Source organism: Loxodonta africana, chromosome 15 (assembly GCF_030014295.1).
Source record: "Loxodonta africana isolate mLoxAfr1 chromosome 15, mLoxAfr1.hap2, whole genome shotgun sequence".
In the NCBI taxonomy this organism is placed as follows: Eukaryota; Metazoa; Chordata; class Mammalia; order Proboscidea; family Elephantidae; genus Loxodonta; species Loxodonta africana.
This window is the reverse complement of record NC_087356.1, coordinates 84,778,404-84,805,521: the sequence shown is the minus strand read 5'-3', so window position 1 is coordinate 84,805,521 and position 27,118 is coordinate 84,778,404. Positions and strand designations below refer to the sequence as shown.

The following is a 27,118-nucleotide window of genomic DNA, read 5'->3' as shown; positions in this document are numbered from 1 at the left end:
GATCCACAATCAATGCCCACGGAAGCAGCAGTCAAGAAATCAAAAGACACATTGCATTGGGCAAATCTGCTGCAAAAAATCTCTTCAAAGTATTAAAAAGCAAAGATGTCACTTTAAGGACTAAGGTGTGCCTGACCCAAGCCATGGTGTTTTGGATCAGCTCATATGCATGTGAAAGTTGGACAACGAACAAGGAAGACAAAAGAAGAATTGATGCTTTTGAATTATGGTGTTGGAGCATAATATTGAATATACCATGGACTGCCAGAAGCACAAACAAGTCTGTCTTAGAAGAAGTATAACCAGAGTGCTTGTTAGAAGCAAGGATGGCGAGACTTAGTCTAACATACTTTGGACATGTTATCAGGAAGGACCAGTCCCTAGAGAAGGATGAGAAGGACATCATGCTTGGTAAAGTAGAGGGTCAGTGAAAAAGAGGAAGACCCTCGATGAGATGGATTGACACAGTGTCTGCAACAGTGGGCACAAACATAACAATGATTGTGAGGATGGCACAGGACCAGGCAGTGTTTCTTTCTGTTGTGCAGAGTGTTGCTATGAATTCGAACTGACTCAACGGCACCTAACAACAACATACAGGTACAATAATCAAAACAGGTTTGTACTGGTAAAACAATTGACACATAGACCAATGGAATAGAAATGAGAGCCCAGAAATAAACCCACACATCTACAACTGATTTTTTTACAAGGGTGCTAAGTCCATTTGATGGGGAAAGAAGAGTCTCTTCAATAAATGGTGCTGGGAAAACCGGATTTCCACACGCAGAAAAATGAAATAGGATCCATTCCTCACACCATAAAGAAAAACAAATTCAAAATGAATTAAGGATCTAAATGTTCAAACTAAAACCATAAAGTTCTTAGAAGAAAAAGCAATGGCTATGCTGTCAGGCCTAACTTTTAATAATGGATTATCTAACATAATAAAAGCACAAACAGCAAAAGGCAAAATAAACAAATGGGGTCTAATAAAAATTAAAAAGTTTTGTCATCAAAACAGTTTAGCAAAAAGAGTGAAAAAGGCAAGCTACTGGCTGGGAGAATATCTTTGGCAATCATATATCCAACAAGAACCTAATAATCAAAATATATATAAAACTTTGACAATTTAACAACAGAAAGGCAAATAACCCAATTATAAAATAGGCAAAGGACTCGAACAAACATTTCACCAACGAGGACTTTCAAAAGGCCACCAGACCCATAAGAAGATACTCAGCATCATTAGCCATCAGAGAGATGCAAATCAAAGCCGCAATGAGATACCATTTCACTGCCACTAGGATACCTAAGATTAAAAAAACAAAACAAAACAGAAAACAACAAATGTTGGCAAGGATCTTAGGAAACTGGAACCCTAACCCACTGCTGGTGGGAATGCAAAATGGTGCAGCCATTGGAAAACAATGTGGTGGTCCCTCAAAAAAACTAAAAGCCAAACTACCATACGACCCAGAAATTCCACTCCTAGGTATATATTCAAAAGACTTGAAAGCAGAGACTCAAATAGAGACTTGTACACCAAAGTTCATTACAACACTATTCACAATAGCCAAAAGGTGGAAACTACCTAAAAGCCCATTAACAGATCAATGGATAAACAAAATGTGGTACATACGTACAATGGAATACTACTCAGCCAGTAGGAGAAATAAAGTCTTGATACATGTTACAATATGAATGAAGCTGGAAGACATTATGCTGCGTGAAATGAGTCAATCACAAAAGGACAAATATTTTATGACCTCATTTATATAACGAGACAAGAAAAGACAAATGTATAGAGAACAAAATACATTAGTGGTTACCAGGGGCAGGAGTGAAGGGAAAGGGGGGGTTAACAGTGATAGAGATATCATATTGATTAAGAGTAGGATTGCACAGCCTATAATTGTAATTGCTGTAAATAAACTGTACACCTGTAAAAAGTTGAACTGGCAAAAATTATGTGATAGATACGTTTACAACAATACAAAAAAAAAAGTTGCTGAGGCTGATTATGCACTACCAAAAGCCTCATGGGATTTGGTTTCTTGATTTGGAAGTTTAGGGACATAGCTTCATGGGACATCCCAGTTAATTGGCCTAATAGCATGTTTAGTGCCTCTGTTCTACCTCCAAGTAGCCATCCGAGGCAGAACAATTGGTCTCTATTTGCCTGGAACAACGGAGGAAGAAGAGTCAGGAATATGAGGAGGATATGAAATGTGTGGCTAATTGGCCCCATGAACGACTGACTCCTTCACCAAGAGACCAGAAAAACTGGATGGTGCCCTGCTACCATTACTGAACATTTTGATTAAAAATTTCGTAGAAGAATCCTAATCAAAAAGGGGAAAAATGCAGAACAGAATTTCAAATTCTCATGGACTCCATACTTCCTGGAGCCATGAAGGTTGGATGGACCCTTGAAGCTACTGCACTGAGATAATTTTTAAACCTTAAACCAAAAATATCCCCTGAAGTCTCCTTAAAACAACAATTAAACTAGTAAAAAAAAAGTCTGCCTGTGCATTATGCTCTTTAAGAGCTATCTATATGGGATCAAATTGAAAACAACAACTCAAAAGATTAGATAGGAGCCTTAGGCTGCAATGAATTTATGTTAATGGGGGAGGAACAACTCAGAAAAGGAGGGTGAGAAGGGTTACACAACTCAAAGAATATAATCCATGTCACTGAATGTACACATAAAAACAGTTGAATTGATGTCTGTTTTGCTGTGTATATTCTCAACAACAACAACAAAATAAGTAAAATTATGCATTAAAAAAAAAACCAGACCCATTGCCATCGAGTTGATTCTGACTCCTAGCAACGCCACAGAACAGAGGAGTACTGCCCCATAGAGTTTCCAAGGCTGTAATCTTTTTGGAAGCAGGCTGCCACATCTTTCCCCCAGGGAGTGACTGGTTGGTTAGAACCACTGATCATTCAGTTAGCAGCTGAGTGCTTTAACCACCGAGCCACCAGGGCTCCTTGAAGTTGAAGTAGGACAGCCTTTTCCCTCTGAGACCCTGCTAACAGGAAGGTCAAGGCTATTTCCTCACATCTCTCTGCATTGCACTTATTAAGTTAAAAAGGATTATGTTTAAAATTCTAAGCCTCTTCCTATCTCCTGAAGAAGGTATTGACCATGACCTCTTGGATTTGGTGATGTGCTCGAAGCATGACAAGGCCTAGTGCAATAACGAGATTTTCCTAAAGCCCTAGTAATGGCCAAGCCTCCCTGCTAAGCTGCTTGCGGTGGCAGCATTCTTGGGGCATTTCTTTTTATTTTGATGTGGATTCAAACAAAGATCGCAAGCACCCGAGGCCTCAAAGACCCTGTGGTTGTAATTTTTACAATGATAACTGTGGTTCCTGAAAATCAGGGCTTCAGTGTCTGGCTTCTTGATACTCAAGATAGTTTTTATCAAAAAGTCCTTCACAGGGAAGACTGGTGTTGCATATCACAGGAGAAAATCTATACCTTGCCAACTGCAGAAATGTTCTCACTCCGTTCTTGGTTTAAAGAACCTCCCGCTTTTATATGCCACCTTAGAGTCCCTGGGTAGTGCAAAAAGTTAATGTGCTCAGTTGCTAATCAAAAGGTTGGAGGTTTGAGACTCCACCGGACTGAGTCTGGTACAACTAGATGGTACCTGGCTACCACCACTGACTGCTCTGACAGGGATCACAATACAGGGTCCTAGACAGAGCTGGACAAAAATGTAGAACAAAATTCTAACTCAAAAAGAAAGACCAGACTTGCTGGCTTGACAGAGACTGGAGAAACCCTGAGAGTATGGCCCCCAAACACCCTTTCAGCCCAGTAATGAGGTCACTCCTGAGGTTCACCCTTCAACCATATATTGGACAGACCCATGGAACAAAACATGGCTAAAGGGGCACACCAGCCTTGGGGCAGGGACTTAGAAGGCAGAAGGGAATGGGAAAGCTGGTAATAGGGAAACCAGGGTTGAGAAGGAAGAGCGTTGACATGTCATGGGGTCATTAACCAATGCCATACAAAATGTGTGTACTAACTGTTTGATGAGAAACTAGTTTGTTCTGTAAACCTTCATCTAAAGTCCAATTAAAAAAAAAAAAAGGCTGGAGGTTTGAGTCCACCCAGAGGTACTTCAGAAGAAAGGTCTGGACATTCTGAAAAATCAGCCATTGAAAATCCTATGGGGAATCTCTACGGGTCTAAGTCAACTCAGTGGCAACTGACCTTTTTTTTTTTTTTAACCCAGAAAGGGGCTGTTTTTCAGAGGTATTCAGAAGCAATTTAATTTGCCAGAGTAGAAACAAATTCATCAGATTTTTGTATAGCAGGCACTTACCATCTGTATGCATCTGACCAACATCAGGCTGCGCGGGGAAATCTAGCCTCCTGGGGCTCAAATGGAGCTACACATGGTGTCCACTGGCTTTAGAACCCAGCCTGCCTCTTCATCCCTGCACTTCACAACTGCTGGACACAATCCTATGAGCCTCCAGGAGCCACACTGAATAGATCAATCCCCTGAAATGATTCTGAGAATGTAATATTAGCTGGTCAGAAGAAGAAAGAGGAGGAAAAGAAAGAAGAGGAGGAAGAGAGGAAGAAGCCAACCTAGTATTATTAATTTACTAAGTGTTTCACATGTATTTTTTTTAAGAAAAAAACTTTTGAGATAACCATTGATTCACAACCAATTGTTAGAAGTAATATACCCAGATCTCCTGTACCCTTCATCCAGTTTCCCCCAATAATAACATTTTGCAAAACTATAGTACAATATCACAACCAGGAAACTGGCATAGACACGATCCGTGGATCTTATTCAGATTTCACTAGTTTTATATGCATTCATTTGTGTATGCGTGTGTCTGTATGACTTTAGTTCCATGCAATTTTGTCACATGTGTGAATCTTGTGACCACCATCACAGTCAAGATAGAGGACAGTTCCATCACCATAAGGAACCTTTGTGCTACCCCTTTATAGGTATAACCACCTTCCTTTTCCCCCAACTCTGACAACCACTAAACTGTTCTCATCTCTAGAAATTTGTCATTTCAAGAATGTAACATAAATGAAGCCAGACAGTATGTACCTTTTGGGGATTGGCTTTTTCACTCCATGTAATTTCCTACAGATTTATCCAAGCTGTTGTGTATATCAATTGTTCATGCCTTTTTATTACTGAGTAATATTCTGTGGTATAGATTTATATATATATATATATATATATAGATGTACCACAGGTTGTTTTCCCACTCACCTGGGCTTTTTCCAGATTTTAGCTGTTATGAATAAAGGTGCTATGAACATTCACGTACAATTTTTTTGCAAACATAGATTTTCATTTCTCTGGAATAGATGCCTAAGAGTGCAACTGCTGGGTTGTATGGTAATTGCATGGTTAGTTTTATAAGAACTGCCAAACTATTTTCCAGTGTCTGTACCTGTTTACATTCCCACCAACAATATATGAGGGACCCAGTTTTTCTGCATCCTCACCAGCAGTTGGTGTTATCAATATTTTTTAGTGATATTTCTCTGTGGTTTTACTTTGCATTTCCTTAATGGGTAATGATATTAAACCTCCTTTCACATGCTCATTTACCATCTGTATATCCTCTTCAGTGAAATATCTGTGCATATCTCTTGTCCATGTTATAATTTTTTTTAATTTGTTGAATTTTGATAGCACTCTCTCTCTCTATATATATTCTGGAAATATATATATATCATATATATATTCTGGAAACCCTGGTGGAGTAATGGTTAGGTGTTATGGCTGCTAACTAAAAGGTTGGCAGTTTGAATCTACCAGGTGCTCCTCGGAAACGCTACAGGGCAGTTCTACTCTGTCCTACAGGGTTGCTATGAGTCGGGATGGACTCAATGGCAGTGGGTTTATATAGTCTATAAACTAGTTCTTTCTCAGATAATGTGGTTTGCAAATATTTTCTCCCACTCTGTGGTTTATCTTTCCATTCGCTTCACAGGGTCTTTCACAGAGTGAAGATTTTTCATTTTAGTGAAATCTGATTTATCATTTTTTCTTTTATGGACTGTGCTTCTGGGGTCCAGTCTAAGAACTTTTTGCCTAACTGTAAGTCTGAAGGATTTTCTTTTATTTTTTTTCCTAAAAGTTTAATAGTTCACATTTTATATTTAAGTACATGATCCATTTTGAGCTCATTTTTGTATCAGGCATGAGGTTTAGGTAGGCTCATTTTTTGACTGTGGGAGTGAATTTACACTCATTTTTAAAACGTAATTCTTACGGCAACCTTTTGGAATGGGTATTATTATCATAATCATCCCATTTTACAAATGGAGAGAAAGCCAGAGAGTTTTAGTAATGTGACCAAGGCCCACAACCAAGGAGTGGTAGGAAAAAACCAAGGTGTGAATGCAGGGCTGGCTGACTCACAGGCTCTTACATTTAACCCCTGCTCCATCCCCTCAACTGAGCCCTTTCTCTCAGAGAGTCTTGCTTCCTGGGGAGGTATTCCAAGTTCCTGCATACCTTCCTTTGTCTTGACTAACCTTACCCTTACCTCAGCACACAGACTACCAGAGGTTGGGGCCTGCCAGAGCTTGTCCAGGTATTCTCCTGTGACCTATTTGCAGGTGGAGAATGGGGGCAGATTAGGGCACTTTCCCGTTTACAAACAGCTGACAGGTTAACTTGTCATTCCGGCTTGGGAACAGGTTCACATCTAACTTCAGCATCTCCCAGAGTATTGCAGAAACTGCTTTGCTGGTTTGCTGGTCTGTGGGTGGCAGGCTGAAATTTTTAAGCTCCCAAAAGAGAACCACACACTAAAGAGTGCACAAGAAAAAAAGGACCTGTTGGTAATTGCTATGGCATACATAATTTTGAAACAACCAAAAAATATATGTACGGATATGTATGTAGCATAGCAACGATTGTGAGGATGGCACAGGACCGGGCTGTGTTTCGTTCTGTTGTATGTAGGGTCGCTATGAGTTGGAACCAGCTTGACGGCCCCAACAGGGACAGCAGGCGTGTATGTGTATGGGCAGGGTTGCTATGAGTCGGAATCAGGTCAATGGCAATGAGCTTGGTTTTGGTTTTTATGTACGTAGGTGCGTATGTGTATGTGTATGTGTCGATGTGACTGGGTGCATGTAATTCAGATAGTAATAAAGCGCATAGGGGCACAGTTACCAATAGTTCTTAGACATAACCAAACACCTCGATGGACTGGATTTTAGGGTTTGAAAGATTAAAACCATGGTCTTGTGGGACATCTAGGTCAATTGGCATAATATAGTTCATAAAGTTACGTTCTACGTCCTAGTTTGGTGAATGGTGTCTGCGGTCTTAAAAGCTTGTGAGCAGTCATCGAAGATAACAACTACTGTTCTCTACTAGTCTAGAGCAAAAGAGAAAGAAGAAAACCAAAGATTCAAAGACGAAACTAGTCTGTAGCACCGGTAGTCTACATGAACCTCATCTGCCCTGAAAACAGAAGAACTGGATGGTGCCTGGCTTCCACTACCGACTGTTCTAATCATGTCTACAATAGATGGACCCTGATAGAAAGGGAGAAAAATGTGGAACAGAATGTCGAATTCCTAAAAAAAAAAAAAGAAGTATGATCCCAATACCCCCCAGCATGTTTTCTCCTTTTTCAAAATGGGCAACTGTTAATATTTCTGTTAATGGCTTTGTTTTGACCAAATGTTAATGACTTTGTTCTTTGTTTTACAACTGATGCAAATAAACTTTTGTTCTGTCTGGACTACCTGTGACATACAACCGCCACAGGAAAGTTGGAGCCCAGGTATCAGATATGTATGTCTTTAGCCTAATAAAGAAATGTCTGGCAGGGGACTACAAAGACACTTGTAACCCTTGTGAGATTCTATATAAGCTCTAATGTAAAACTGCTCTTTGGGACTCCATAGAGACTGCCTGTGTTGCTGCTGGGTACCCGGTGATGTATGCATCTTCTTAGCAAACTTTCTCACTCTTTCTGACTTGGAGTATGTTTCATTGGCTCGACTGCTCCAGATCACGGACCTTAATCATGTAACAGAAGGAAAACCAGACTTTCTGGACTGGTTGAGACTGGAGGAATCCCCGAGACTATGGCACTGAGATAGCCTTCAAATCTTGAACTGAAACTAACCCCTGAGGTCATCTTGTAGTTAAATAACAATTGGCTAAAAATATAACAAGTATTACCTGTGAGAACTTTGTGCCTTTAAAAAATCATCTATGTGAAACCAAATAGTCAACATTTACTTCAAAACAAAGATGAGAGTGTAAGGGGGCAGGGAAACTAGATTAATGGAAATGGAACAACCAGAACGGAAACTATGAGAATGTTTACACATTGCGAAGAATGTAACCAATTTCACTGAACAACTTGTGTAGAAATTGTTGAATGGAAACCTAAACTGCTACACAAATTTTCACTGAAATTAAAAAAAATATCATCATACACACACAAAAAAATCATTTAATAATTCCACATCGAGAAGATATCCATCCCAGATCTTCCAAAATAAAATGCATTGATAGAAATCAATAGGAAGGATTCAGAGCATCTTGGGGCAACACCCCTTTGGCCAGAACACATTTCTTGCTGTTTCTCGTGGGTTTGAGTCATGACTGGACTCTACCCACCTCATTATCCATTCCCATTCATGGGTAGGAATGGGCAGTTCAAGGCCGAGCTCTCATTTCCAGCCCTCTCCCTGCACCCAGTGGGTATGGACTTCACAGACAGACAGGACAGGAACCTCTGCACCCAGACCACTAGAAAAAAAACAGCAGCCTCTGGGATGACCTTGCTTTCCCCCAAATCCTTAAGTATCACCCCAATCATTAGCGAGACATCTAAAAGTTCATGGCCTCAGTGACCTTACACTCAGGGTCATGGAATGAATTGTGTTCCCTCAAAATATGTATCAACCTGGCTAAGTCATGATTCCCAGTATTGTATGATTGCCTACCATTTTGTCATCTGATGTGATTTCCCTGTGTCGTAAATCCTATCACTACGATGTAATAAGATAGATTAGTGGCAGTTATATTGATGAGATCCACAAGGTTAAATAGTGTCTTAAGCCATTCTTTTTTGAGATAAAAAAGAAAGAAGCGAGCAGAGAGACATGGGCACTTCATGCCACCAAGAAAGCAGCGCCAGGAGCAGAGCACGTCCTTTGGACCTGGGATTCCTGCGCCGAGAAGCTCCTAGACCAAGGGAAGGTTGATGACAATGAACTTCCTTCGGAGATGACAGAAAGAGAAAGCCTTCCCCCAGAGCTGGCGCCCTGAATTTGGGCTTCTAGCCTACTAGGCTGTGAAAGAATAAATTTCTCTTTGTTAAAGCCATCCACTTGTGGTATTGCTGTTATGGCAGCACTAGATAACCAAGACACTCAGGAAGGCCTCCCTCCTTACAACTTCTCCCAAAGCTTATCCAAAGACTACTAGGCTTATAAGCAGGCCCACTTTAGAGACAGAAAGAGAGCAGCGTGACTCCAGTATAATGACTCCAGGTGCTATGCTGTTGCTGGGTGCCGTCAAGTCGGTCATGGCAACCCCATGTGACAGAGTAGGGTTTTCTTGGCTGTAAACTTTATGGAAGCAGATGGCCACATTTTTTCTCTTGTAGAACCATTGGGCAGGTTCGAACCACCAACCTTTTGGTTAGCAACTGAGCGCTTAACTATTAAGCTACCAGGGCTTCTTTCCAGGCATTATAGGTATATACACATATCTACTCTGTAGGCAAAGAGCCCTCTGCTTGCCAGATTCCTCAGAAGCCTCAGGGGCCTCTTGAACCCACGGCTTGGCTGTTTCAACAGGTGGTTCAGAAGACAAACACGCTGGGTCCTGCGTGTCCTCCCACCTCTACCTCTGTAGAGAAACTCTCAGAGGTGTTTTATTTGGAATTGTGGCGGCCCACCTGAGCACTTCTCCAGGGATGATGCTTTCTTTAACATTCCTGGGAGAGTCTGCACAGATGGCTAATGGCAGCTTCTGGTTTCTTGCTCTCCCTGGAACTCCATCTCAGGTGTAACTGAGCCAAAAGGAATTTCCTAAACTGATTCAGGCCCTCAAAGCATCTGAACTTCCCTGGCTTTTCCTGGGGTAGCCTGAGGAATGTCAGAGATCTGAGCCTGAGACAACCTGCCCCAGGGCAGCGCCCCTATTCATCTCCCCAGTCTCTATGCCCACATACTCAGCGGACATGAGCGCCCTCTTCTTGGCCTGATGGCCTTGACAATAATGCTCTCTACCACCTTCCATGCCTCCCTGAGGGAGGGTTTGAGACTTCTCAGGGGCAGACAGGGCTGTTCCAGGGGCAGTCAGTTCCATGCTCTGCTTTGCTCCAGCCAAAGCCAGTTGGCGGCTTCTTCTGTCATTGCCTTTGGGTTGTGCCTCCCGCTCCAGATGCAGGTTCCAGCACTCTCTTCCAGGAAGCATCATCTGTTCCTCTCTTTTCCCCCATCTTTTCAAACAGTCTGCCTCCACCCCTCCCATGCCCATCCCTTCTCCATAGGAACCAAATAGACCTGGGTTTGAATCTCAGCTCTACCATCTATCAGCTATGTGACCATCGATTACTTACTTACTGTCTTCAAGCCCCAGCTCCCTCATCTGTAAACAGGAAGATGTTGACCTCATAACATTGCTGTGGATTTAAACTAGATAATATCTGTAAAGCATATGTAGTATGTAAAGTAGTTACTGTTCCTGAAACAAAATTAAGGCTCAATTAATAGTGGCTATTTTTTTTATTATCATTGGTTCCTCTGACAACCGTCTCCTGGTCAATTTTTGGTCCTTAATCTGCTTGCCAGAATTCATTCTGGTGGTTGCATGTAAATTGTTATGGAAAGAGCAAGTTCTCCACCTTCCTCCTGGAGCCTATGCTCATCTATCATGCCCACCTCATTCCTGAGGCATCTGGAAGGTCTGTTGTGTGGAGAAGGGGCTTTACAGTTTGGGCCAAAGGCCAGGGATTTTCTCCTCTGGTAGGCAGACTCCCTCAAACTTGAGGATGGTCACTCTGGGGCCTCCCCATGGACTTCAGCTCAGACCCAGCCCTGCAGCAGGTGAGAGGTGGCCTCCCTTGCACTGCCCTGCAGCAGTTCTCACAGCAGCACCTGCACGTGAATGTCTCTGGGGAGACCCACTATCTTAGTTACCTAGTGCTGCTATAACAGAAATAGCAGAAGTGGATGGCTTTAACAAAGAGAAGTTTATTCTCTCACAGTCTAGTAGGCTATAAGTCCAAATTCAGGGAGTCAGCTCCAGCGGAAGGCTTTCACTCTCTGTCAGCTCTAGAGAAAGGTTCTTGTCATCAATCTTCCCCTGGTCAAGGAGCTTCTCAGTGCAGTGGCATTGCCAGACAAGGATCAAGACACTGCAGTCAGGAAAGAGGAAGGAAGCAGGGGGTCCAGATCAAGAAAGAGGAGATCAAACCTGATGTGGGAGGCCTCTTCTCCACTGCCACACTGGCTAACCTTCCCCACCAGGACAGCTTCCTGTTTGTTCAACAGCCAGGTTTGCCTTTGCAGGTACATTTTCCCTCCTGCCCTAAGCCTCTGTGCTGATTCCTCGACAGCTCCAACACTGCTCTGTGCCCAGGCTGCCCCTCCACCCAGGGGATGAGGTCCTGGTCATCATCCAGCTGCTCCCTGGAGCCTCCTCTCTTGTCCCTGGAAACAAGTCACCTTCAGTAGGTGGGCCAAGGAATCCACCTTCCCACTGTGGATGCCTCTGAGGTCTGGGCAGAGGACACGACCAGGAAGGGGAGTTCCCTGCAAAGAGGCATGCAACATCTTTCTCTGCTTCTGCTGACCCCTCCTTGGTGACTTTCAGCACACTGAGATTGTCTGACATTTTCAAAATAACCTCACTAAATACTAAGTGAGAACAAAGAGAAAATTAAAAAAACATCAAGAATGGAAACTTTAAACCAGTCAGGCCAACAGATTCAGTCCAGAAAATTCTCATTGTAATTTTAGGAACTCCATTCTTTTTGGGAAGGGGTGGGGCTCTGGGCTCCCACAATCAGCAACAGAGACCCGTAGCGCAGTCTTGGAGCCTTCATAACCCCTCCGTATAGGTACATATGGGTTGCATGAATGAATAAACTAATTTCCACTTAGCACTGGTTTAAAAAAAAAAAAAAACCCAGTGCCGTCGAGTCGATTCCGACTCACAGCAACCCTAAAGGACAGAGTAGAACTGCCCCATAGAGTTTCCAAGGAGCGCCTGGCGGATTCGAACTGCCAACCCTTTGGTTTGCTGCCGTAGCACTTAACCACTACGCCACCAGGGTTTCCGGTTTTAAATAAAATGGGGCCAAATTTTGTGGCCAGACTCTGCTTCCAACTTTAATACACCTTCCTTTTTTGACACCCCCAACCCTCTCTCAAGAGGTGAGCGCTGGGGAGCCGGTAGATCAAAGGCTGAGAATGAGGGCGGATGTTGGAGCGAGGTGGGGGGTCTCTTGGGGGAGGGGCTGTGCTTCACAGAGACATACCCCTCTTCCCGGGCCCAGCCACCACCACCACCAATCTCCCCCTGGGGCCTCAGGGCTCAGGTCTGGGTCCCCGCCCCCCCCCCCGCCCCGCCTTCTCCGGTAAGGATCAGCTAGCTCCTCCTAGGTGGAAGGAGGGAGGGCCCGGATAGCCTTACCATCCCCACCCTCCGGGACCAGAGGAGTTGGAAGCGACTGCTGTTCAGGCCACCGAGGCTGCAGCCCTTGCGCAGGAGGGCGCGGTGCCACTGCGAGCTCATGGCCACGAGCGTGGAGCGGCGCCTGGGCAGCCTCACCATCTTCAGCCGCGACGACTTCGAGGGCGATTGGCGCCAAGTGGCCCGTGGTGGCTTCGGCCAGGTGTTCCAGGCGCGGCACAAGCGCTGGCGGCTGGAGTACGCCATCAAGTGTTCCCCCTGCCTCCTGGCGGAAGCTACCAGGTACCCACTGGCCCCACCCGCCGGCCAGCCCTTTCCTTTCAAAGAAGAGAAACTGAGGTCAGGCAAGGCGCTCCTGAGGGAGGGGCGGGCTGAGTTTGGAGCTTAGGATTGCCCCCTCATGTTTCTAAATGTTACCCAGTAGCCTGAGCTCGCCGGAACAGGGCCACGTCTGTTGTGTTTCCATGCTTGGCAGGCATGCCCATAATACTTGTATGTGGAGTCGAAGGTGAGCAGAAACTGCCCTTCAAAGATGTCTCTCTCCCATCTGATCTTCAAACTCACCCTTCCTCCTTTCCAGCCACCTCCTTCCTTCTAGGTGTGGGGGTAGCGATGAATTGTCTTACCTGCCCCTGCCACCCTCCGACCCACCCCAGACTCCCAGGGCAGGGCTGGGCTCCCCGAAGGGCTGTGGCACTGCAGCCGGTGATGCTCAGTGACTTGTGGGAACCACGTGTTCCTGTCCCATGACTGACAGCTGTGTGGGCTGGGGGACCGATGCTGCCCCGGCTGATGAGCTAATAGCCTGCTCAGGCCACTGGCTTCACTTGACTCCCACACAGGACTTGCTAGAGGACCTATCGGTCAAACCTGAAATGCTGCATTTTCTTCCTTTGTTTTTTTTTTTTTTTTTTCTCTAGTTTCTCTCCAGCTCTCATCATGCACATTACCACCACTCTTTGGCACACCTTCTTCCCTCCCTTGTTCCCACTGTTTCCACCCTTGTTCCCACTGTTTCCACCCTTGTCTGTCTTCCCATTGAGATAGGTTTCCATCCCATTCCAGCCTGATTGGCATGCATTAGTCGTGTGCTTGCCTCCTCCCACCCTCTTGCAGTCAGGAAGGAGACTCCTTGGAATCTTAAGTCTGAACAAAACAACCATTTCCTCTTGTCAAGGCTCCTTGGACATCAGCTAGAGGATCTGGGGAAGGGGCATCTCCTACTGGCACTTTAATTGGGTGCCATTTGTCACGTTCTCTATGGTCACCATGCAAGCTCCCAAGACACAGCCTCAGGCCCCACACACTCAAGCCAGCCCCTTCTCTAACTCTCAGACCCCTCTACTCACCTTACGGACAGGAGCGAAGTGAGATAGCCCAAGACTCATCCACTGTCCTTCCTCCGCATCCTCCTGTTGACTTTGGAGAAGAGCAGACTATTCTAGGATTTGTCCGAATCGCTCACAGCCTTTGAAGTAAAGAGCAGAAGGCAACAGATGGCATTGATGAGACTACACTGTTAGACATTGACTATAACTCTTGCCACTTTCCCCTCCCAACTTCTGGGAATTCCCTGAGTGGAAAGTGATAAGGAAATTAACGGTAATTAATGTCCTCTACTGGTGGCGCAGTGGTTAAGAGCTACGGCTGCTAACCAAAAGGTTGGCAGTTCCCATCTACCAGCCACTCCTTGGAAACCCTATGGGGCAGTTCTACTCTGTCCTATAGGGTCGCTCTGAGTTGGAATTACTCGATGGTAATGTCCTCTGTATGTCAAGCAACCCTATGGGGCAGTTCTACTCTGTCCTGTAGAGTCACTGTGAGCTGGAACCAACTCTATGGCAACAGGTTTGGAATTTTTTTTTTTTGGTTTTAGTCTGTCAAGTGGATTCCCTGATGGTGCAAATAGTTAATGTGTTGGACTGCTAACCAAACAGCTGGAGGATCAAGTCCACCCAGAGGTGCTTTGGAAGAAAGGCCCACTGATCTACTTCCAAAAAAATTAGCCTTTGAAAAACCTGTGGAGCACAGTTCTACACTGACACACATGGGGTTGCCATGCATCAGAGTCAACTCTCGCATGTGGTTCTACGAGAGCTTAGTAATAAAGAGCTTGACTAAGGTCAGAAAAGTCTTTCCCGAGGAAGATATACTTGAGCTGAAATCTGAAGGATGAGCATGAGTTAGGCAAGTGAAGAGCAGAGAGCTTTCCAGGAAGAGGCAAGAGAATGTGCCAAGGATCTGAGGCAGGAAGGGCATGGTAAAGTACAAGGGATGGAAAAAAGTTTGGAGTTGAGAGAGCGAGGGAGCAGTGTAAGCGACTGAAGGGTTTACAACCTGTGCGTGTGTGTGTGTAGAGGGGGTGACAGTGGGGAAATGATCAGATTTGCAGTATGGACAATGGATTGGAGAGGGCAGAGTGGATGCTGGTCCAGTTAGGAGGCTATTGTCATTGTTCAGGCAAGAGATGACGAGGGCCTAGACTGGAGCGTTGGAGGAGGGAAGGGAATGAATTCAACAATATTTAGGACTTTGTGCTGGACTGGCTCTGGGGGACATGATGAGGAAGAGGGGACAGAGTTAACTCAATGCCTGGCTTGCCCAAAGGAACAAAGGATCCAGTAGGATACAAATTCCACGAGAGCAGGGTCTGTGTCTGTTTTGTTCACTGCTCTATCCCCAGTGCCTGGCATACAGTTGGTATTTGTTAGATATTTATATAATAGATATTTGTTAGATGGTGGTATTGAGTATTAATAAAGGGAATATGAAAAGAGGCCCAGATTTGGAGACAAAGATTATAAATTTAGTTTTGTACATGTTGAGTTTAAGGTACATATAACAGCCGAGAACAGTTGTTAAGCAGACTTCAGAGCAAAAATGGACTAAACCATATTAACATCTGTGAGTCATTTGTTACAGGTAGTGATTGTAGACAAGGCATAGAGGAGATTTATTCATTCTAAGCACTAGGTAACAAAACAAAGTCCCTACCCTCATGGAGACTGCAATCTAATGGAGAAAGACAAAAAACAAATAAGTATAAAAATATTTTTTCTAGACAACCTGTGGCCACTTGCTATATTCTTGATTAAAATACTTAAGAAGAGTTGAGGAGATCTGATCTTCAGAGAAAAGGCTCAGGCTAGAAACATTAATTTGTGGGATATCTATGTATGGGGCTCTTGAGTCCAAATTGACCTGATGGCAACGTTTTTTTGTTTTTTTTTTTTTAATGTATGAGGGATTGGGATGAGGTTGCTATTTTTATATAAAATTGTCTGTGAAATTTTTACTAGTAAGGTACCATTCGAGTAGAGATTTGAAGCAAATGAAGGAGCAAGCCATGTGGCTATCTTAGGCACAAGTGATCTAGGTAGTTAACCAATGACATAGGACAATATGTGTACTAAGCGTTTGATGAGAAACTAGTTTGTTCTGTAAACCTTTACCTAAGAACAATGTGTGTACTAACTGATGAGAAACTAGTTTGTTCTGTAAAACTTCACCTAAAGGACAATAAAAAAGAAAAATAAAGTCTAAAAAAAAAAAAAAGTGATCTAGGTAGGGGGAACAGCAAGTACAAAGGTCCTGAAGTAGGAAGGAATACACTTGAGATGGTGAAAGAGCACTAAAAGGCCAGTGTGTCAGGGGCAGAACGAGTGAGGGAATGGTTAGTATAAGAGGAGGCCAGCAAGGAATGTGGGAGCAGATCATGTAGGGCTTTGTAGGCCACTGTAGGGACTTTGGCTTTTATTCTGAATGAGATGGAGATTGGAAGGTTTTGAGCAGAGAAGTCACATGATCCAACTTACATTGAAGAGTATCACTCTGGCTTCTGGGTTCAAATAGATTATGAAGGCAAAAGGGGAGAAGCAGAGAGACTAATTAGGAGGCTGGGGCAAGATGCAAATGGTAGAGGTGGTGAGAAGTAGTCAGATTCTTGCTGTAGTTTGAAGATAGAGCTGACAGGATTTGCTGAGGAACTGGTTATGGGAACTGAGAGCAACAGAGGAGTCAAAGATGACACCAACGACTGAGAACTAGAAAGATGGAGATCCCATTCACTGAGATAAGAATGGACTGGGGGAGGAACAGATGTTAGGGGGAGAATCAAGAGTTTACCTCTAGGTACGATAAGTATTAGATACTCAGTTGGGTATGTCGAGATGGCCTAAGTAGCACAGAGTGAGGAAAGAAGAGGAGAGGGTCGGGGACTAAGCCCAGTGGTCAACTAACAAAACCTGAGCCTGCAAGGAAATATAAAGGAAGTGACCAGAAAGAGAAGGGGAAATCAAGGAGAATGTTGACACATTGCTGAAGTAAGACAGTATTTCAAGCAAAAAAAAGAGCAAGAGATCAACAATACCCCACACTGTTGAGCAAATGTATAAACCAATTTTTTCTAAAGGTGATGGGAAAATTTGGAAATGGATAATGGTAATGGTTGAACAACAAAATTCCTGGGTGGAGCCGAAAGGTTGGTAGTTAGAACCTACCTAGAGGTCCCTCAGAAGACAACAGACCTGGCAACCAGCCTTGAAAACCCTGTGGATCACAGCTCTACTCAGATACACATGGGGTCTCCATGAGTCAGAGTCGACTTGATGGCAACTAACAGCAACAATGGTTGAACAACGTGACACACATCAGTGGCATGGAATTGTACACATGAAGGGTGTTTAAATGGCAAAAGATTTGTTACATACATATTTGCCACAATAAAAAAAAAAAAATGCTAAGAAAAGATTAAATCGAGAACCGGAAAGTGTTCACTGGATAGAGAAACATACAGGTCCTTGAGGGCCTTAGCAAGGGCTAAATGAGGTCCTGAGGCCAGAACCGGACACAAAGTGGGAGAGGCAGAAAAGGAGAGGCAGCGGGTATGATACATGGTGTTAAGAAGTTTGGGCGCGAAGGGCGTTAGGCACGGTAGTCACTATGGTTCTCGTCTTGCGGTTTGGGCGCGAAGGGCGTTACGCACGGTAGTCACTATGGTTCTCGTCTTGCGGTTTGGGCGCGAAGGGCGTTACGCACGGTAGTCACTATGGTTCTCGTCTTGCGGTTTGGGCGCGAAGGGCGTTACGCACGGTAGTCACTATGATTCTCGTCTTGCGGTTTGGGCGCGAAGGGCGTTAGGCACGGTAGTCACTATGATTCTCGTCTTACAGTTAAAACCTGAGGCCCAGAGTCATGCCAATTCATAAGTGGTGGAACTGGGATTTGGAATCGGGGTGGTCTGACCCCAGTTCCCATGCTTTTCCCACAGAGTAGAGGGGAGCTCTCTGGGACAGCAGACAACTAAGGGCGAGAACAGGAGAAGCCTGGACGCACCAGCCTGTCTAGATGCAGAGGGAGAGCTGAAGGGCTTTCCTGGAGCTCAGAGCCACCGCAGCCGGGCTTTCCAGGGAGGCTCTGGGAGCACATTCCAAGCAGCCTCTGGCTGCAGCCTTGCAAATAGGGTGCTCTTAAAGAAGGAATTTCTCCTTAATCCTTGTCCCAACAGTCACCAAATGGTCTATAACAATTTGTATATTCACTGCTTCATGGGCACCTGCAGTGCAATGAGCAGGAGGGTTTGTGAACGCTGATTTCCTACGGCCTTCTCTTAGGTCTTAACTTCTGTTCAATTCATCCAAGATGTATTGCGCTGTGCGTGGCAATGTGCTATGGAGAGTAGTTTATCCTGAAAATGGGGTACCATGCTGCCTTCAGAGACCACACTCGGGAAAATAGCAATGTGGGGAGGTTTTCATGCTACGTTAATGTGGGAAAATCAGATCACAAAACAGCACCTACTATGTGACCGGAAGAGCAAAGGCAGAGAGAAGCAGAAAGGAGCTAAAGGGAGGGAGATACCTTGAAAATGCATTGTAAAAGGACATCCTGAAATATGAATGGAGACAGCTCTGGAAGGTCAGATTACTGATGATTTAATTTTCTTCTTTATTTAAAAAAAAAAAAAAAATTTTTTATTTCCCAGATTTTCTAGGAGTCTGTGTATTGCTTTCATAATCAGAACAATAAATGATATTTTAAACCAGAAACATGAGGCCTAATATTGGCCCTCCAGGGGCTTACAGACTATAAGGGGAGAAAGACACATAAACAAGTGGCCAGAATAAAAGGCAAGCTGTGACCTGTGCTCTCCGAGGCCACCTCTGGAGAGTGGACCCACCCCAAAACCTGCAAAGGCTTTCACTTCTGTCTTGTCCCTGCTGGCCAGCTGGACCTTCACCGGTGCTGCCTGCTGAGCATCATTTCTTCTGTCTCTTTCCTCCTCCACTACCTTGAAAGCTCCTGAAACTTCCCTGGGTCCCCACAGCTTGACATCAAACTGAGGTGTGTTCTGCTGGTTGCTCTAGTAATTGGCGTGTTGCCCTCTTCCATCTCTTGCTCCCTCCTCTCTGTAGCTCCGATGTGAATTGTCTCATTGAAGAAGCAGCCAAAATGGAGAAGATCAAGTTTGAAGACATTGTCTCCATCTACAGGGTGTACAAGCAGCCCCTGGGCATTGTGATGGAGTTCATGGCCAATGGCTCCTTGGAGAAGATGCTGCCCATCCACAGCCTCTGCTGGCAGCTCGAGTTCCACATCATCCACGAGACCAGCCTGGCCATGAGCTTCCTTCATAGCATTAAGCCATCTCTGCTGCATCTTCCTGGACAGCAACATGCATGTCAAGGCAAGGGCCCTGGTCAGCCCCTCTGCCGCTTTGCACTCTAGGGTCTCCTCCAGGTGAGCAGGTTATCTGCCTGCCCGTCTGTTGGCCTGTCAAGAGTTTTAAGGAGCTCACTTCATGGACAAATACTGAAGGCAGGGCTGACACCTAAAACAGAGATGGATGGACAGTGAAAGCTGGTACAGAAAGCTAGGTATCAGGATGCCGTGGATAATCCTCTTTGGGCCTCAGTTTCCAGTTTCTAAAGTGAGTAGAAAAATCCCTGTCCCTCCTATTCTTTACTTAGGGTGAAGATGCACGTAAATGAGATGTCAACGTGAGCTGCTGTTGAGTGGGCCCCTGACTCCTGGTGACCATGTATACACAGTGGAACAGAGTACTGCCTGGTCCTGTGCCATCCCCATCATGGTTCTGCAGAATGAATCATTGTGATGCATAGAGTTTTCATTGGCTGATTTTTGGAAATAGACCAGCAGGCGTTTCTTTCTAGTCTGTCTTATTCCGGATGCTCTGTTGAATCGTGTTCATCATCATGGCAACATGCGAGCTTTCACTGACAGATAGGCAGTGGCTGCACGTGAGGCGCATTGGCCAGGAATTGAACCCAGGTCTCCCGCATGCCAGGCGAGAACTCTACCATAGCAAACAATGTGCTGGGCTGCTAACCCAGAGGTCCCTTGGAAGAAAAGCCTGGAGATCTACTTCCAAAAATCCAGCCATTGAAAACCCTATGGAACAGTTTTACTCCGACATTTACGGGGTCGGAGTCAACTCAACAGCAACTGGTTTATAAATAAAATTATTCCTAAGAATGGACAGAATGGCCATTTCTTCAGTTTCTAAAACATGCAACACTCTTTCTGCTCCAGGACCTTTGCACATTCTGTCCCCCCTTCCTGGAATACCCTCCCCCACCCCACTCTCTTTATCTAGCAAAGGCATCCTCACCCTTCAGCTTTTGGCTTAAACGTCATTTCCTCAGGGAGGCCCTCATTGTACACCTGTTTCTTCATGCTGCTAACCCCAGTTGTAAGTATATTGTCAACAGTGAAAGAGCCTTGGTGGTGCAATAGTTAAGTGCTGGATTGCTAACCAAAAGGTGGGTGCTTCAAACCCACCAAGAACTCCGTGGGAGAAAAGACCTGATGATCTGCTGCCATAAAGACTTCAGCCCAGGAAACCCTATGGGGCAGCTGTACTCTGTCCTGTAGGGTAGCTATGAAGCAGATGTCATACAACAACAATCGATAGTGAAACTTTCATAAATGACTATAAAAAAAAGCAAAAAAATAAAATAAAATAAACCCATTGCCGTCGAGTCAATTCCAGCTCATAGTGACCCTATAGCCTATAGGACAGAGTGGAACTGCCCCCTAGGGTTTCCAAGGAGCGGCTGGTGGATTCAAGCTGCCAACCTTCTGGTTAGCAGTCAAGCTCTTAACCGCTGTACCACCCCTATTTAAATAAGCACTTATAAGGATTGGGGGTTCCCATCTTTCTTATCCACTGACGGATCCTCAACACTCAGCTTTATTGTCGCTCAGCGAACAGCAAATTGGCCAAGCAATAAATCAATGGATGGAAGCAAAACAAAAAAAACAAAACCTGTTGCCATCGAGTCAATTCCGGATGGAAGCAAAGGGGGATAAATATGGAAGGTGAGAACACGGGGTAAGTGTTCCAGGGTGTGTGGAGGTGGAATGAGCAAAGGCTCACCAAAGACGCGTTCTTTTGTCAGCCTTATCTGTAGCTTCCTCTGGATGATGGCAACACCTCCCGGGTACTCATTATGTGCCAGGGACCATCCTAAGTGCTTTATGCTGCCACGTTCAATCCTTATAATAACACTATGAGTTCAGTACTCATATGGCTTCCATTTTACAGATGAAGAAACTGAGGCTCTGAGAAGATAAGTAATTTGTCCGCGAACATGCAGGTAGTAAGTGGTGGAGCCACCAGGGTAAGAGTCCATGCTCTTAACCACCGCTCTATCCTGGAAAGGGTGACTAGCTGAGGAGTGAGAAACAGAAGCAGTTTTCTGAAGGCAAGACTCTATTGCCGTCGCATTCTCCACCTCTGGCTTCCTCCCAGGTTTCAGACTTTGGCCCGTCCAAATGCATGGAACAGTCAACCCAAATGCAGCACATTGAGAGGTCAGCTCTGCGAGGCACCCTCAGCTACAACCCCCTGAAACGTTTCTGGAGAGTTACAAGGCCCCAGGCCCCCAATATGATGTGTGCAGGTGAGAGGGAGACTGGGCTTGTTGCTACAGAAGAGGCAGCTCATTGTCACCACCCAGCTTGGCCCCTACAGCCCAAAGGGCAGGGATGGACAGAGATGAAGTCTGGCGAATCTGAGTGAGCCCATCCCTGCCCACGGTGGAGGGGGAGGGGCATAACGGGGAACTCTGGACAGAGGGGCTCCGCCTGGGATTGGCTGGTCTGTGGCCCTGCCTGGCCGGGGTGCCTGGGACATCTGAGAAAGGTCACTCAGGGAGCACTGTCCCCACCCACAGCTTCGGGATTGTCGTCTGGGAGATCCTCACTCAGCAGAAACCATCTTCAGGTAGCAGGCGCCGTGTCTCGCAGCAGGGGCAGTCACCCTCTGGTGGAGTCCGTAAAGGGGGCTGTGAGAGGGCTAAGGGTCAGTGCGGGCAGAAAAAGTGGGAGGCTTGTGTTGGGGGCTCCCATCCGCATCCTCCTTCCTCCCTCCCCTTACTCGCTGGAGCTCACATTAAAAGTAAAAGGAAAGAGAAACGTCAGCCCAGACCCTCATGCTTTCTGGGTCAAACTCTCTTGCCTTGCAACCCTACCTTCTCCCAACCCTGCCCCTGCCACCTTGATGCCAAGAAGTTGGGTTGTCAGGAAACATGGACAACCTGTCAAAGTTGAAAGTCAAAGACTTTAACTAGGCCTAGCAGTGTGGGGGTCAGGACCGGTCTTGGCCTGGAAGGCGGCTGTCCCTGGACCAGAGAGACTCAGCTGCTAAACCTGAACCTCCAGTTAGCGCACAACTTAACTGTTTACTCACCAAGCATTTATGCAGCCCCTACTGTGTGCCTCACCCCCTTGGGCTCCTCAGCTTCCCTTCCCCACCCAGCCCCCCGACCCTGCCTCACAGCATCCACACAGCCTGGGCCTCCTCCACAGGCTTCAGCATGATGACCATCATCGTCCGAGTGGCTGCGGGCATAAGGCCCTCTCTGCAGCCCATCTCAGACGAGTGGCCAGGTGAGGCTCAGCAGATGGTGGACCTGATGAAGCCAGCAGGTGAGGCCCAGCAGATGGTGGACCTGATGAAGCGCTGTTTGGACCAGGACCCCAAGAAGCGGCCATGCTTCCCAGGTTCTGATCAGGCCTGACTGGCCCAGAGAGCGGGGTGCTGGGCAGGGCCGGGGCAAGAGGGAGCCAGAGAGGAGATGCTTGCTGGGAGGCCTGAGACCACCCTGAGAGCTGTGCAGAGGCCAGCAGCACCCTGCGCGGAGCTATTTTCTCAAGCAGAATCAGCATCGCAGTGAGGGGAGGGTGGTGTTGGGAGCTGGGACAAATACGAACGGGGTCTGAGTCTGAGTGTGTAAATGTGTGCATCTGTGGGTGGTAGAGGAGAAAACTGCTGTTGCTGGAAGTCAGAAGATGTGGGATCCAGCCCTGGCTCTGCCTCTGAGGTCCCCAGTCAGCCCTAGGTCCTTAGGGCTAAGAGTTAGTGGGGGCAGAAGAAGTGACAGGTTTGAATTGGGGTTTCCCATCCTCATCCCCTTTCCTCCCTCCCTTTACTCTCTAGAGCTCACATTAAAAATAAAAGGAAAGAGAAAGGTCAGTCCAGACCCTCATGCTTTCTGGCTCGAACTCTCTTGCCTTGCAAAGTACCCCTCCCCCACCTTCTCCCACCCCTGCCCTGCCACCTAGATGCCAACAAGTTGGACTGTCAGGAAACGTGGACAATCTGGCAAAGTTGAAAGTCAGGGGTTTAACTAGGCCTAGCAGTGAGGGGATCAGGTCTGATCTTGGCCTGGGAGGTCAAGGTCCCCAGATCAAGAAGTCACAGGTATGCAATGAAACGTGAAGTTTCCAATCCTTCAGAGACTATGAAAACACACACACGTGTGTAAGTGTGAGCATCTTAGAGAGCCCCTCGTCCTGTCCTCTCATTTTATGGAAAAGGACTGTCATCCCCAGAGAGGGTCCATGGCTTCCAAGGGTGGGGCCCAGGTCCCCTGCTTCCTCATGCATAGGTGTGGATATAAGTGAGCCCAGGAGTGTATTTTGAGGGACATGGGAAGTGCTGGGGTCTCTCGAACAGGGCAGGGACTGCTGGCCAGCCTGCTGCTTCCTTTCCTCCCTCCTCACAGAGCAGATATCACAGTGGAGATGGACATGCTGCTGTCCCTGCTCCAGAGTCCTGTTGCAGACCCAGAGAGTGAGGCCCTGGTCCGGAAGGTGTCCTGCAAGCCGTCGCTGCGCCAACCCCTGGAGGTGAGTGCTTTGGGCTGCACTGGAGGCCCCTGTTGGCTCTGACGTGAGCTCTGGGCAGGACCTTGCATGTGGGCAGGGCACACAGGTGTGTCCTTCTGAGGCTACCTGGCTGAGGGCACACGTGGGACTGCAGTCAGCCACCCTCAGCCCACCAGACCAGGCAGCCCAGCCTGGGGCAGTGTCCATCCAGAGGGGACAAAGATGCTCTCTGGGTGAGTAGTGGCCCTGGCTCAGAGCCCCTGAGAAGGACATGCCTTCTGTCAGATAGGTGGAAGTAAACACAGCCCTAACCTGCAAGGGAGGTGTCCGTACTCCCAAGCTTTCAAGCCCGTGGGCATCAGGGTCATCACTCTGCCCTCCAGTCTGGACTTGAACATGGGAATCGCCATTGGGTGGCACTGGGCTCCCAGCGGAAACCACAGATTCACTCTGCCTTCCACCTGGGGGTCAGCCCAAGGGGAAGGCACAGCCCTTGGCCACCTCTTTCTGGCAGGTCTTCCCTGCTCCATGTTGTCCTCTAGACCCAGCTGGTAGAGGGCTGGCATAGGAGGAGGGTCCCCTAGGACTGGGTGGGATGGGGTCCTGACAGGTGAAGGGCAGTGCTGGAAAAAGAGGGTGGGAGGGGAGGGCTCGTAGACCTGGGCTGCTTTGCTGATCCATACCCTTGTCTTCTGGTCCCTCTACAGGTTAATGAGGAAGTCAGCCAGGAGGTAACAGACAGTGGTGAGTCCAGGGCACCACATGGAAACAGAGAATGCACAGTGGAGGGAAAAATGGAATCCACCCAGACTCTTTTCCCATCCTGCCCAAGCCCTGGCCCTCATCCTCAGGCCTGTCACAAATCAGGGGTAGTGGATCCCTTTCCCCAGCACCCATCCCCATGTTCCAGAATGGCACATCTCCCTGGGGCTCGTGGCTCTGCTTTCCGTTCAATTCCGTGTTCTCACAAGCTCCCTTCTTGGCCTGGGAGCTGGAGCAGTGGTTTTCAACCCTGGCTGCACACTAGAATCACTTGCCACCACCCGTCCAAGATTAATTAAATCAGAGTCTCTGGAGTGGGGGCCTGGGCAGTGTTTTTTATTTGTTTGTTTTTTAATTCTAATATGCCTCTGGGTGGAGTCCCTAGGTGGTGCAAATGGTTACCATCTCAGTTGCTAAGCGAAAGGCTGAGAGTTCAAGTCCACCCAGAGGCACCTCAGAAGAAAGGCCTGGCAATCTACTTCCCATTCTACTTTCAGCCACAGAAAACCCTATGCAGTGCGGTTCTACTCTGATACACCATGAGTCAGGCCAACCGGATGGCAGCTTGGTTTTTTTTAAATGCTGCGGGGTAGAGCAGAAGGAAGCAGGCCCTTAATGGCCTCAGGAGGAGTTCCGATTATAGAGTTCCAGCCACAAATTTGTTTTCAACAGGCAGTCACTTACTTTGTGCCAGGCACTCCCCTGAAAGTTTTTACCTACATAGCTCATCCACACAGAGGCAGTAGGAGGCATTACCAATCAGAACACAGAGGCTCAGAGAGGCAGAGAATTGGCTGAGGTTACGTGATGCTAAGTGGTGGAGTCGGAATTTGAACTTGGGCTTCCTGAGTCTGTTCTTTCTGCTTCAGTGCTCTGAGGCAAAGGAGCAGTGCCTGAATTGAGATTCTAACAGTACTAACAGTGTGTTGTTGTTGTGTGCCATCTAGTTCATTCTGACTCATGGCAACCCCACGTGTTACAGAGTAGAATTGCCCCAAAGGGCTTTCTTAGCTGGAATCTTTACAGAAGCAGATTGCCAACCTTTTTCTTCCACTGGGTGGGTTTGAACTGCCAACCTTTTGGTTACCAGCCAAGTGCAAACTGTTTGTGCAACTCAGCAAATCTATAATATCAGCAAAGGCATTTCCTGGATGCCACTTTCGGGATGCAGGGGGATGGCCGAGATGACTTCTGGGCAGGTGAAAGGTCTTTTTAGCCTCATCTTCCTCCCGGGAGACTCCAGAGACTACTTGGAGCGGGTCCTGCAGCTTTTGGACAGTGAGAGCTTGGTCCCTAGCCATGAGGAGCTGCGCATCTAGTTCATTCTGACTCATGGCAACCCCAACAAGGCCACGCCCCTCCACTTCCTGGTGGCACAGGGCAATGTGGAGCAGGTGAGGCTGCTGCTGGTCCACCAGGTGGATGTGGACTGCCAGACAGCCAGTGGCTACACTCCCCTCGTCATCCCTGCGCAGGACCAGCAGCCTGACCTCTGTGCCCTGCTCCTGGAGCATGATGCCGATGCCAACCTGGTGGACGAGGATGAGAGTGGGGATGACTGGACCACCTGCCTGCTCCTGGACCGCAGGGCCTGCACGGATGCCCAGGAGCACGAGGGGTGGACCCCGTTGCATTTGGCTGCGCAGAACAACTTCGAGAATGTGGCCCAGCTCCTGGTCTCTCGTCAAGCTGACCCCAACGTGCACAAGGCTGAAGGCAAGACCCCCCTCCATGTGGCCGCCTACTTTGGCCATGTCAGCCTGGTCAAGCTGCTGACAGGCCAGAAGGCTCAGCTGGATGCTCAGCAGAGAAACCTAAGGACACCGCTACACCTGGCAGTGGAGAGGGGCAAAGTGAGAGCCATCCAACACCTGCTGAAGAGCAAGGCAGCCCCTGACGCCCTCGATCAGGGTGGCTACGGCCCACTGCACACCGCGGCTACCCGGGGCAAGTACCTTATCTGCAAGATACTGCTGAGGTATGGGGCCAGCACTGAGCTGCCCACCCAGCAGGGCTGGACACCCCTGCACCTAGTGGCCTACAAGGGGCTCCTGGAGATCACCCACCTGCTGGCAGAGAGCCACGCAGACTTGGGTGCTCACGGAGGCATGAACTGGACCCCTCTGCACCTGGCGGCCTGCCATGGGGAGGAGGTGGTGGTGTCAACCCTGCTGCGGTGTGGAGCTGACCCCAATGTTGCCAAACAGACTGGCTGGACACCACTCCATCTAGCAGTCCAAAGAGGTGCCTTCCTGAGAATTATCAACCTCCTGGAGCACCATGCAGACGTCCATGCCTGCAGCAGGGTGGGCTGGACGTCTGCTCATCTGGCTGCCTTCAAGGGCAACATGGCCATCCTTAAAGTGATCGTTAAGGCTGGCACCAAGCTGGACATCTAGGATGGGGTAGGTTGCACACCCCTGCAGCTGGCCCTCCGGAGCTAAAAGCAGGGCATCATAAAGGGGAAGGAGCCTGCAGTGCCCATTCTGGGTGGTGCAAGGCCTGGGGCCCAGTCGGAGGTTTAG

General features: G+C 47.2%; 1 protein-coding gene across 1 annotated transcript; it reads left to right on the top strand.

Annotated features, from left to right (window-relative positions):
- Positions 1-11,074: 11,074 nt before the first annotated feature.
- On the top strand, positions 11,075-27,118 carry ANKK1 (ankyrin repeat and kinase domain containing 1). Its single transcript, XM_003418228.4, is given in 13 exon segments — positions 11,075-11,107; positions 11,620-11,733; positions 12,721-12,980; positions 19,112-19,357; positions 19,359-19,383; positions 21,472-21,559; positions 21,562-21,622; positions 21,896-21,945; positions 22,530-22,610; positions 22,650-22,724; positions 23,734-23,852; positions 24,539-24,575; positions 25,830-27,118. Coding segments are annotated over 13 exon segments (2,478 nt in total).